General features: G+C 48.0%; 1 protein-coding gene across 12 annotated transcripts in view; it reads right to left on the minus strand.

Moving 5' to 3' along the window:
- OPCML (opioid binding protein/cell adhesion molecule like) overlaps positions 1-13,651 on the minus strand; it is a 936,906-nt gene that overhangs the window by 439,587 nt on the left and 483,668 nt on the right. For 8 of the 12 annotated variants that reach the window (XM_080649644.1, XM_080649640.1, XM_080649647.1 and 5 more), the window contains exon 1: positions 4,331-4,710. In XM_080649644.1, coding sequence (XP_080505770.1) covers positions 4,331-4,497 — 167 coding nt within the window. In that variant the 5' untranslated portion in view covers positions 4,498-4,710. Of the gene's footprint in view, positions 1-4,330; positions 4,711-13,651 lie in introns of those variants that run through there. The other 4 variants (XM_080649639.1, XM_080649645.1, XM_080649642.1 and 1 more) reach the window with 1 other exon arrangement.

A 13,651-nucleotide genomic window follows, 5' to 3' on the forward strand; every position in this document is an offset into this window, starting at 1 on the left:
AGACAGCCAGGAAGCATGTATCTTGGATGCTTTAAAACTTCACCTCCCATCCCCTGCTTTGGCCCGCGGTGTGTGGCATGGTCAGGTGCATTGGGAGAGCAGATGCATCCCTACCCATCAGTCATCTGAGAGAGTCTTCCAGGCCCCCTGGATCCTCAGCCATGCCCAACCCTGACACACCAGGCGGCAAGGCTGGGCAGCCTGTCTGCCCCGCTGCCTCCTTGCCTTGTGTATCTTCTCGCATCCGGAGCAAGGCAATCCTCCCAATATTTGACAGCCTCTCTTCCAAATATCTGACTCCACTGCTGCCAACAAGGTTCCTCTCAACTCCGCTGCCCTGCTCTGTGCCTTGCCCTGAGGGATAGCGAAGCCTTTTGCATGGTTTCTGGGCTGGTTGCAACCAATGGGGGAGTCAGTTGTCCCCTCTGAAAATGATTTAAGCGGCATCCAAAAATCCAACAGGCCTCCAAGATCTCTAGCCAACCGTTATGCTTGAATGTCCCAGCATCGTATTTTGAAGAGCATGAAACCCTTCAGATATGAGCACTTCATTGCTGCAGAGGCAGTCACACATTAGAAGAAACTGAGTCGCGTTAAGATGGACAAAAACATTCAACCGATTATCTTAATCCTTAGGAGCCACCACAGTGTCTGTCCTCAGCACATAAGACATGGCTCCTAAGTTCAGGAGCTCACCGTCTAACCACAGCCACACATGAGTGGCAGGTCCACATGGTGCATCTGTTGGAAGCAAGATCTGCATCAAGAGCTACTAGAATTCAGATGGGGATAATTCTTGACCACGGGCAGGAAGCAGGATGCTGAGTGGAATGGGGAAGAGACAGGTACATTTTAAAGGTGTATATGTGTATGTGGGTGGGGGTCGGAGGAGGTAGGGGCGTTAGAAGGAGCAGAAGGCAGAGCAGATGAAATGCCACAGTATGTTCCATTTATTGGGACAGTTACAGCAACAACTGCTGTCTCTGTCCTACCTCACACCCCTCAAAATGTTCATGATGTGATCCCAGTGAGGAATGAAAGCCAATGAGAGGAGACCGAGGCCCAGGAGAAAGGCACATCCGACCATCATCTGTGCAACTGAGGTCGACACTAGCGGGCCACCCTGAGCATCCGGGCTCCTTCCCGACGTGGCGCTGATTCAGACACAGGACTCCACAGACCCGTCAAGCTAATCTCATGGGAAGGCACAGACCATTTTAACCCAACAGCAGATAATTGTAATGAAATGATTCTGGCCAAAAGGGGCCATTTGTAATAATGAATTCAAATCAGATTCATAGAAGCCATAACTCAGACATAGTGAATACCACCATTTCCATATCCTTTCTCTTCCAAGGAGGCAAGCTAACTCAATATTCAAATAATTATTTTTACTTCCCAAGTCGCCCTTTGAAGTAATTATGGGAAAGATAATATCGCCTCACTTATATCAAATGAGTTTCACCCACGTCCAGAACTTGAGTGTCGTCTTGGCCACATCACGTCCCAACATCCTTCAATGCAAACAAAGACCTATCACATGAAAATCGATATCTCCAAGGAAGAAAATCATCCTTCTCTAAGCCAGGCAATTTCTCACGGGGAAATTCAATGAGGGACCCAGCTCTCTCCATCGCCTTGCTTATCCTACTCTGTCCTTGGCCTTCAATGTGACTGTTCAAGACGGAGACACAGGCTCGGGATTCTTTGATCCACCGCAGCCACATTTGAAAAGACTTGCTGTGGCTGATGGTGTGGGAATCATTCAATGTTTTTGCAATACATTCCGAGCATCTGATGCATTGGGAACACTAAATTCCCGAACACTTGCCTCCCCGTGGAACATCTGTAAGGAGACTAGAGAGTGACCATACTCAAGACTAGCGTTGCTTTAAAAGCACTACCCAATACAAAATAAAACATGGTCTTTATCTGAGGTTGAAGCCATGGATTTCCAGAGACTGGGAGCAGGGACTGGCCCTCTGAGTTCTGACAAATAAGTGCTTCTTTGAGATGGAAACACAGCTATTCACCAAGAAACCAGTGCAGCAGAGAGAACAAAAGGAGAGAGGTGGAGACCCCCAGAAATCCACAGGAGATATTTATGTTGCTTTAAGAAACATTATGCTAGTGGAGAAATCAAAACTTAAGATATCAGGGAATGATAAAAATTAAAGTGACGAAGGCAAAACAAAAGAAAGTAAATTATGATTCATTATTATTTCGCCTTTTTTTTTTGGGGGGGGGACAAACATTTAAAATAGAGGCATCTTGTAAAAATGAAGAAGGTAATAAAAGAGAAGAACCCAAGAGGTAAAAAGGGGGAAAAAATGGATAGAAAGAGATTAAAATGCAGACAATGTGCTGGATTTCTGCACCTCAGGGCAACTTATACAGAGAGGAGAAGCAAAACCAACAGAAGACATGTGCTCACTTTTTAAAAAACATAGCATGCAATCAGGTAACAGCAGTTATACTTGAGCATGGAAGGGCTTTTTTTTCCCCTCTAAACAAAGCACACAAAAACAACTATTCAGCTCTTCCTTTTTTTCACTTCCATTCCCATTACGAAGCCCAGCTGCTAAACATCAGAATTGAAGATCATGAAAACAGGCCAGTAGCTAATAAAATAAATAAAGGTAGACGGAAGCTGGCCCTCTGCTGGTAGCAAAGTCTTACTGCATCCTGGCAAGCAGAAAGTTCAAGTGTAACTTTTAGGGGAAGGAAGAGGGCAGAGGATTCTGGAAATCAGCACTGAGGCCCGTGGAATGCTGGCCCTCTTTGCCCCCGGTAGTAGATGAGAAGATAGGAAGAGATGTGTGGCAGCGTCTACGTCCCTTAGCAACCGGTAACAGTTACCAGCATTCATTCCCTTGGTGAAGGTGCGTACATGGTGCTGCTCGGAGCCCAGGAGCTACTTATACCTTTGAGCCAACTGCAAATGAGCATCCTGAAGTCATCTCCCAGGGAGGGGTCTCCCAGCGCTTTGTGGGGGGCAATCAAGTAGGCAGATTGCACTCTAATCTGAGACAGACTGAAGGATGCCCAATGACCAGGAGGTCTGGCTCCAGCCTTTTCTTTTCTCTCTCAACCTGAGGCCACTGAATTCCGGCAGCCAGGGTTCTGGGACCTCTTCTCTAACTCACAAGAAAATGTAGCTGAGAACCACCCAAAGTGACAAGAATCCAACCTTGGCCCTTGGGCTTAGGGGAAAAACAGCTGGCACTCCAAAAGGCCTTTCCTTCCTTCCCCGGGGAGAGGTTTGTCCAGATGTAGCGCGAGTTCAACCAGGGGAGTCAAGGGAAGAACAGAAAGGACACCCCACCCTCCTCCGTTCCTCGGAGAAGCCAGGCCTTTGGACTGCAGAGTCTGGGGCAGAATGTTTTATTTTTCACTCGAACCATCCAAGTCCTAGGCAGGGCAAACACATTCACCCTGTGTACACTGTGAGCCCAAGTTAAGCTGGGACGCCCCTGAATCTGCCTCCTAGGACCAGGGCTGCCTCATTAAAGGGATAAAAGATGATATCTGCTGAGCTGGTGGAAAGTTGTGGCTGCATTTTTATTAAAGTCTCTGCCGCAGCAGGTCCAGTCCCCAAAGGTTCATATTCCGAGCATCTCCATCCCTCTGCCTGGGGCATGCAAGTGATTCTCTGTAACTCATTAAGGTAAAACAAAAAGTGTTCCGATGGTGCTTTTTGCACAGGAGTGATGTCCTTGCATAAAAGCTACATGTTTCCTCTCCTGGTCCTGAGCCGGCAAAGATAAAAATGCCCTCATCATTTATAATTGGGGCCCAGGCGCACCAGGCACCGCGCACCACGCATGGCTGACATGGATGGCTGAGTCTTGAGCAGCCTCCCAAGGGGCCGTGGCCCAGCAAGAGCAGTTCCAGAGCCTGAGATTTTCGGTGTCTCTCTGAGAGGGGCCATCAGCCCACCCTGAGCATGTCCCGCCTCATCACACACCTGCTGGCAGGTGAGACAGCCACCAGGCACCCAGCCTTCTTAGACCAACCCCCAGGGTGGCCATCCCAAGGCTCTCCATCCTCACCTTGGCAAAAATGAACCTAGCCACGTCACAGACTTCTAGCCACGATGGAGTCCCAAGCATGGACCTCCGTGTTCACTTCTAAGGTCTGGGACCAGAGAAGCTAGAGCAAATGACACACCTGTCCAGGAGGAGTGTCAGGTGACACAATGGGCAAGAGGGCGCCTCTTGAGCCTGCAGAGGTCCTCTCGCCTGCTCCTCCCAAGCCTTCCTCTCCCTTCCTCACCTTTCATATAATCACAGCCCAGAGGCTCAGACCCCGCTGAAGTGCAGCTCCCTACCTGAGGGTGGCGCTCTCGCCCTGCCGGACCGTCACGTTGTCCATAGCTTTGGGGAAGGTGGCATCTCCGCTGCGCACGGGCACTCCTGTGGGTACAAGGAACAGCAGCCTGAGAGACACGATCACGAGGCACTTCCAGGGCAGGAACAGGTACCCACAGACCCCCATCCTCGACAGCCACAACTTCCCAGAACGCCGGGCCGCAGCACGGTCCTGGTGCCCCGCCCCACACACCAGCGGGTCTCAGGCAGCGGTGTGGGGAGAGGCAGGGATGAGCGAGCCAGGCGCCGAGAGGGAGCAGGAGAAGAAGCGAGTCCAGGCTCTCCGGAGTCTAGTGGTTCTTCTGCCTCAGCTCTCCAGCCTGGCAGAACCAGATGCCCCTCCTGCATCTAAAAAGAGCTTTCTTGACGCTCCCCGGGGAGGCGGGAGGCAGCCTGGAAGGGAGAGCAGGAAGGAAGGTGCGGGATGAAGGTCACGGACTGCTCTTTCTCTGCCTCTCTCTTCGAGATGCTACTTTACAACGCAGTTGGGCAGGTTCTGCAGAGGTCTGGCATCAAAAGTTTATAACCCAGAGAAGCCAGGCAAGTCTGGCATAAAGGAGATGCCATAAAACGCTGCTGCCTTGGAGAGAGGAGAAAATGCTTTATTAGATCACACATATGGATGGGGAGCTGTATTGATAAACAGCCCAAGTCTCCGATCTGGAACCCAGAGGCGGTACAAAGTTCCACGCGGGGACAGGAGGCGGGCTCCGCGCTGGATCCTCCGAGCCCTGGACCCTGTACTTTCCCCCGCAGCCCAGCGCGAACTGGCGGCCAGGGGCCCGCGCTGCCAGCCCACTGAGCACGCCCGGCGCAGACTCGGGGAGCAGGGGAGCTGGGCGGGGCGGCGCCCCCGCCTCCTCCAGGGGACGGCGCGAGATGCCACGTTCAGGAGCCACCCCCAGCCTCCACACCGCCTTCCTCCCGGGAGCAGCCCCGAAGCCCAGGGCCCTACCACCAGGTTGTCATGGCAGCAGCTCCATCACTGACCACCACTTTCTCCGGTGCCAGCCGCTGCTAGCTGGCGGGTGCTGGGCGGGGATGTGGGGCGCGGGGCTGGGAGCAGGCATCCACCTTAACCCCCGCAGCGCCACGTCCACACGGGCAGGGAGCCCAACAGGGACCAGGCGGACGCTTGGCCAGGCTCAACTATCCCGACCCCCAGAGCCAGGGAGAGAAAGGGGCGCACTCCAGGTGGCTCAGCTGCGGGCAGGCAGGTGGAGCAGGGCTGCTGGGGAGGGGAGAGTAGGGGGACAGGAAAGGGAAATGTGGGGAAAGCTGCAAATTGGGAATGGATGCTAGCACCTTCCCTCCCCGGATGTCTTAGCAGAAGTTGCCAAACTCTAAGGAGAAGAGCTAAGTTTCCCAGGACAGGCGGCTGAACAGTTCCGGTGTGCAAGTCCAGTACTGGGTCGGCCCCTTCGCTGCCTGGCTGAGCCACAGACCACAGCAGAGCCCCCTGGGCCTGTACAAGGAGCTGGGACACTCTTTCTGCCCTGATGACTCACATGGGAAGTGCCCATGGCCCTTGACGTGCTCCGTCTCCCAAACTGATGAATCTGAATCTCCTTACCACACAATACAAATAACCCTCATGCTATTCCATGCTTATTACTTGAGTATCCTATTAGAAAAAAGCAAAAGCTGGGGCAAAGACAGGTCCCAAAAAGTATTAGGCTGATTTCTGACTTCCTATGGAAGTATGACCATAACACGATGTGGTACGTGATGGCATTGGGAGGGGACCTGGCAACAGCATTCTCAGAAGCCAGACTATCAGATTGTTTGGGGCTCAGATTAATTTCTTTCACTTTTTACGCGGGGAACCCAGGCTTCCTTCGGGCCTGCCAGAAGGTTTTCTTGCTGCTCCCAGAAGCCACCTCTGATTTCATATGGGAACTCAGTGGTTGTATCATCACTTAGTGCCTGCATCATAATTTAATGGCAACGATGCATTTGCGTTACTGTATTCCTTCTCAAATCCTTTTGTTAAATTAGACAAGGCACTGAGTAATTGTTACAACGAAATTTAAATGAAACATCAGCTTAAACTTTTATCATTTATGACTTCACTTGCTGGATGACTCCATGACAAATAAATATTGCCCATCACCCCTTGTAAAATGGCAGCCCACCTACAGTTGTAGGTCTAAAGTTTTTTCATCAGAGTGTCATACCTCCGGAAGAATACTTGTCACTAGTCGTGCCATATACGTTTTATATGTTTATTATAGGGAAAACATCTCAGGCCTTTGCAGAAAGCACATACTAATACAGCCGATGGGGCAGGGCACTCAGCCACTGATAGGAGTCATGAGGCCGAAGGGGAGGCTGGTGCTCAGACAGCAGCCAAACCGTTTATTTGGGAATTTAATGACACCCATCTTTCCTGAAGAGTTGAGTGGCCCTGGGTTTTCTGTACACACATCGCACCTAATCCTCTAAATTCTGAGATGCGATTGTCAATTATCACCAGACTGGAAAGGCTTTCTCGGTGCTTTAACCCAGTGGTTGCCAACCTGGTGGTCTGTGAGGTCCGAAAGGTTGGCGACCGCCGCTTTAACCTGTGTAAAGCTGGGAACGCAAGCCTGTGCTTAGGGTTTGCTTCCATTACAGAGTCTGCATCCTGACCATCTGAGGGGCCATGGTAGCAGTGGGGTTGGGTCTGGCTGCCATACAAGTCACAGGGCTCATGCGACTTGCTCAAAGTGGTCTCTGTTGACATTCTCTACTCATGCACCTGTCGGCTCTAGTGTTTTTCAGGAGATGCAAATGGGACAGCTGCTAAATACTAAGTTAGCTCATAAAGGATTGTTTGAGATGGAAAGATTCATTGGGAAAGAGACCAAAGATGGACAGAGCATGAGATTCCAGGAGGGGCAAGAAGAGCTGGCAGGAAAAGATGAGAGGCAGAGACCGGTTATAGGCGGCATTGACTAGACCTAATGATATGTAATAGTCCCTGTCTTGAGGAAGGGATGAGCTACCGATCCTTTTTTTTTTTTTTCCCCAGGGCTGGCTCCTCCCAGCTAGAGATATCTGGAAGCCTAGAGAACAGGGTTGTGTCTCTTCTCTCTGGTAAGTTGGTTTCCTAGTTCAACATTTTTGAGTGAAAAAATGGGCTGAACTCAAGGGCTAGTAAATTCAGAGAAATAACTGCAGAAGTCTCATCTTTATGTTAACCTGTGTCATTCTACAGTTTTGTGGGGGAGATTTTGTGCCTCTTGAAAGCATTGTGAGGGGCCAGTGCGTTCATTTGTAGACTAGAAAGCCAAACAAATTGGAATGGAAAAGAGGCAAAGGGGTGAGGTTCTCAGTGAACAAAGTAGTTTATATCAGGAGTGTTCTATGAAATGCTTAGCCGAGTACCACAATAGGGAGGCCCCAGTTAAACCCCTCTTGGACATAGGACAACATATGTGAAGACAAATCAGATGAGGACAAATTAAAGTCCTAAGAATCGGGCTCTGAGGTTGGATCGTCTCTTCAGACTGACTCCTCAACCCTGCAGTTGTGTGGGTGATGCATTAGAATGCCCATCTCCCCTATCTCACAGGGTTGAAGGGTATCTTGACATGTTCCCAAGATTGCATTTTTAAGGTCTGGTAAGATGACAAGACCCTGAGACAATGCCTTGGCAAAACAGTTTATAACTTCGTACTCCCAAGGGGAGGGGGCACTTCATGTCCTGCAGAGCCACGTGGGGAAGCACCAGGTGAGTCTGGACACAGAAGGACGGGGGGGAGGTGAGCCTTACTGTGCTTTCCACAGGAGGAGTGGATGGAACGGGGTAGACAAGCTGGAGCAAGCTTGCGATTGGACTGTTGATAAACCGCGGCATGCTCGGGGCTATAGGGGTGGTCTCTAGGTGTCCAGTACCTGGCCCTGGGTGAGTTAGGGCAGGGGACATATTGGTGTGGTGTGTGACAGCTGGATAAAAGATAAAAGACGTGGGGATATTGGTTGGTTTGCATATGAAAGAGGTGCTGAAGGCAAGTTGTTTGCTATCTGAGAGGGGCAGTCTCTCCAGAATCTGCCCAAGCATCACCAAATGCAGAACATAAAAAAACATGGTTAATAGCAGGGGACATGAGGTACACACTTAACACAGTGGATGTTTTTAGTAATCATAAATTATGATTATATGGCATAACTCCCACTTTCTTTTGATAACAAATGGTGGCATGTAAAATGATATCAGTAAAATGAAGTCATTGCTCTATTTTAAACTAGAGCTTTGATTCAAAACCCAGAGACATCTTGCTATTTAGGGAGATCTGTAATACAAAATGCAGAATTGCTTCCAGTGCACTCACTTTGGAAAACTTCAAGCAGAGAGGTGACAGAATCTAATTGGTACAGTTTTGCAATTTCATTTTTGTTGTTGTATAAAGAATGTATCACAGGTGTATAGAGCGGAAGCAGGGAGGAAAAGAGGGACTAAATGATGGTGGCAATGGTGATGGAGGAAAGTGGAGAGGCGGGGTGTGTAGTTTGAAAATACCGTCGTGTTTAGGACTTCCTGAGAGTTTGGATGTGGGGGTTGAGGACCAGGAAGGAATTGAGGATGATTCCTAAGTTGAATTGGTAACTGGGTGGTAGAATTCCCTGTGGTAGGGGTGACTCCAGAAGTGGTATGTTTATAGAGGCAGGGGTTGCAAGAGCGAATTCCCAAGCTATCTGAAAGTGTGAGTAAGAGAGACCGAGAGAGAGAGAGAGAGAGAGAGAGTGTGTGTGTGTTATGAGAAAGAGGGTGGGTCTCTCTTTGAATCTAGAGGTGACCCAACTTCAGAATTAGAAATCACCCAAGACTCAAAAGTCTTGGTGTTCATTGTACCCTGGAGGGGCGGCCCAGACGAGTGTGGCGACTTGGAAACAGAAGTATCTGAATTTATCTAATGAAATTTGTATCCACTTGTGAAAGCAATTTCAAACTGTGTGTTATTCATAAACAAGGAAAACTTACAGCTTGTGTTTATCTGAGAGAAGGCTGTACCCAGCTGTTCGGCGTGTGCACTAGGCAGAATCATAAAGTGAAAATCCTGTGTGATGCATATGTAGATTACAGAAGCCTGCCTCCCTCCCTCAGGAAGGATCCAGCAGGTGAAGTGGCCCAGAAGCACTGTGGCTCAGCCTGAGAATCATCTCTGCAGGGCCCTCAGGACAGGGAGGGGAGGTAAACTAGAAAGGTTTGCTGGTGAAGAGAGAAGCAAGGCTTGACTTGGCTCAGTCTTTAGGCTCAAGAACGTTCCAAGAATGGTAACACGCCCGGACACAATGCTTGGGATGAGACACAAGTAGTGTCCTCTTTAAAACCCCAAGCAATCCCCACAGAATAGCAGCTCACACGATGGGCGCTAGGTACAAATGAGGCAAATATTTGGTAAATGCTTTTCCTAGTCTGCGGCTGGCATGAGGCCAGACTTTAGTCTTGACCTCTTCCTCTTTCTGTCAGAGACCACATCACATACTTTCTAACACAGGACTCTACTTCGTGGGCTAGTGGAAAGAATGATATTGGGCATAAATTAAAATTCATGCTTCATGCCCCAGCTCTGCCTTATCAGATTTGCGATCTTGGACACATCACTGATCCTCTCTGACTTTGTATCTTCTCATCCGTAAACAGGGTTAATAAGAGCTTCTGCACAGGGTTGCCATGAGAATTAAAGTGGACGATACATGTGGACGATGTGGACGGTTGATACATGTGCACGGACAATACATGTAGATGGACGATACATGTGGACGGTTGATACATGTGGATGGACGATACATGTGGAAACGCCTCTCACAGTGCCGACAGAATGGCAGCGCTCACTGTTGGTTTCCTCCCCTTTCTCTATGCCGAAATAACTGAAATTGACCACAACAAAAGAAGCAACAAAAATAACCCAGTGACGGGCTGGGAGAAGGGGGGAGTAAGGAGCAGGGGGTAAATGAAAGATATCTGTAATACTATCAACAATAATACATATATATATATATATATATATATATATATATATATTAAAAAGTAAAAAAAAATAATAATCCAGTGGGGGGAAAAAAGAAAAACCTAAAAATAAGAACAACACCAACAAGAATAAGACACATAAGATTTGCATTAAAGAAAGATCTATATGAGGTATCTCCCATTACTGATAGAGTGATCTACTGATAGCTATAGAATTCACTGGATATGATTTCAGCCCCTTTCTGACTCTTCAAATGTATGTGCATGCGAGTGACTGCCTCTCTCCCATTAGAATTGCAAGGTCCCCGAGAGCAGGTGTTTGCTTTGCGCATCCCCGATTCCTGGACTGTGGACTGGAGCCTGGTACAGAGTAAACACAGCACATATTCGCTGCATGAGAAACTCAGGTCTGTCCCCCTTAGCCAGTGACATGGATGGCGGAGGCTCCAGCTCCATCCCACTGGGGACTCTGCTGACTACATCTCATTTCCTCGCTGGCCCCCACACTCCGTGGTGGTGTGACATCACAAGGCATCGACTGTGTTCAGGCATCGCCTTCCAGCAAGGCAGGAGACTCCTGTAAAGGGACCCAGTTCCACAAACCACTCAATAAAGCCAGCCTCATTACTTCATAGTCACACTCCATATACTTCCACAAATCAAATAACAAAAAACATTATACTGAGACCTACAAGCCATAAAATGTGTTTTTTAAATGCTCGAGAGGAGTTATGACAGTCCCGCCCCTCCTGGCAGATGGAAAATGGACCAGTCCACCCAGAGAGCCAGGGTGTGGCTGAGAGAGCGCCCCTCAGGGTCAGCTGGCCGGGCTCTGAATCTGGACCTGCCACTCAGGAGCGGGGACCTCAGAAAATGCACCAGACTTTTCTGAGCCCCAATATCCTCACTGGTTGGTTGGGCAACACTATACTTTTCCTCTCTTTGAAGAATTAAACAAGTTGGAGGTCAGATACGTTGCAGAGAGCTTGGCATGCAGTAAATGCTCAATAAGTAGTCGCTCAGATGCTGCTTTACCTGGGCCCTACCTCCAGCCTGCTAAAATGAACCTGCTCTCTCGGTGTTAGTCAGAACTTGGATTTGTGTCTTGTGTTGGTTACTTGAAATCTTATTTCATTTGCCAAACACTTTTTTCTATTGTACATTTATCTTGTTAACTACTTCAATCAACCTTTTTTCTTTTTTTAAAGAAAGATTCATTGAACATCTTCATAGTTTTCTGGGCCTAGGGATGCAAAGAATATGATATATCTCCTGCCCACAAGGAGTTAATAGTCTAGTAGGGGAAATAAATCAGTAGGATTTAAAATAAAAATGTGCAAGGTTATGCAACATCTCGGAGCTGGGCCATCTACATTAGATTGGGGTTCTTAGAAAGCTGCCCAAAGGTGTGACTCTTAAACCCACTTTAAAGACTAGGCAGAATCACGCTGTTATATTCGGTTTCTGATGTTGGCAAATGCGTGGCTGATGTTACCAACCACAGAGAAATAGTAAGAATAATTGATACTGAGTGGAGGACGTTACTTGACTAAATGAAAAATGTTGAACATAAGGTGATAGTGGAAAATCCAAGTATCGATTTCTGTTGACATTTGCTTGGTTAGTTTTTGAGAAAAGAGACAACGTTAAGATTTACAGGTTTTGGAATCATTTCTGTGGAGGTGGGAGCTGAAGCCCTGGGTCCTAATGAAGTCACTCGGGAGGAGGAGTGGAGTGAGAAGGAATTAAGCGCTAAGTGTGAATTCTGGGCAACACCAACATTTAGGGGTGAGGGGTAGAGCTCACAGAGGGTCCCGTGGAGGGGCCAGACAATGAGAAGGAAGATCAGGGACCCATAGCCTCAGAGGAATTAGGGAGAGGTCTAAGAAAAATGGTTAACAGCGTCAAACACTAGGGGATTCAGGGAAGTGAATGAGGGCCAGTTGGGCTCTTGGTCGGGCACAGGGGGAGACACGCGGAACTCTGGCAGGCGGGCAGCCGTGCCATTAGACGGCCATGAGCTGAGCTGAGAGATGATAGAATCTGAGGACGGAGAAAGCAAACATGGCCCAGACTTGCTTTTTTTTTTTTTTCTTTTTTTTTTAAAAAAAATATATTTTATTGATATTTTACAGAGATGAAGGGAGAGGGATAGAGAGTTAGAAACATCAATGAGAGAGAAACATCGATCAGCTGCCTCCTTCACACCTCCTACTGGGGATATGCCCGCAACCAAGGTAAGTGCCCCTGACCAGAATCGAACCTGGGACCTTTCAGTCCACAGGCTGACGCTCTATCCACTGAGCCAAACCATTTTCGGCTTGGCCCAGACTTTCAAGCTTGGCTTGGACAGAATGAGAGAGAAGGTGCAGGCTCTAACTGGACAAGATATGAGTGTGAGGAAGCTAGAGTTGTGTTTTGTTTCATTTTATCTGCAGTGTGCAAGACTTGCATACTGATATCCGGTCACTGAAAATGAGAGTTCCTTGGAGGTATCATAGACCTGCCTCTTCTATTCACAGTATTTTATACATGGCTCATTATTAACAACTATGTGTAGGATGAATTGTTGCCTGTCCACAGTGAGTTAATAGTCTAGGGAAAATAAATCACTAGCACCATAGGTCAAAACTCAATCACTGAGCCACACCGGCTGGGCATTCCCACTCAGAGACAGACCAATCAGCCAACATTAAAAAAAAAAAAAAAGAATAGCAGCGACCCTCATGTGCATTATCAGCCTACTGTGGGCCCGACACTAGGGCACACACCTCATAGAGACTATCCATTGGCATCCTTTTGACATTTCTATGAGATTAAGAAACATTGTTCCTACTCATTTCTAGGATTTCAACATAGAAAATGCTAAACCTTTCCCTGTCTCCCTCACAATTCACGGCTGTATCACCAGCATCCGTAATAGCTCCAAACATAGGCAGATTTTCAATACGTATTTATTCAATTAATAATAAAAATATTTATGTATCTCCTACCTATACTCTGCCATTTCACAGATATCATAGCTGTCCCAGATTCACCTACCAAGTAGTAGATAATCGAAGATATTTGTCCTCATGTGGACATTGGTTACGGTTTTGTTGATCGAAATTCAGCCTGGGGTGAAGAGGATGAATTAGAATGGCCCAGTTTGTATACTAAGATCTCCGTGCCCATGTATGACTGATGTGGACCACACTGTTATTTATACAAGAGGTTCATTGTGGGAGGAAAGCAGGTGGCTGTGCCACATGGCCAACAGGTGATGCAGACGGGCCTCGGTATTAGTGCTCTAAGTAATAAACATAACCGCATTACCGCGTTACTC

This window comes from Plecotus auritus (assembly GCF_963455305.1).
Source record: "Plecotus auritus genome assembly, chromosome: 13".
Taxonomy (NCBI): Eukaryota; Metazoa; Chordata; class Mammalia; order Chiroptera; family Vespertilionidae; genus Plecotus; species Plecotus auritus.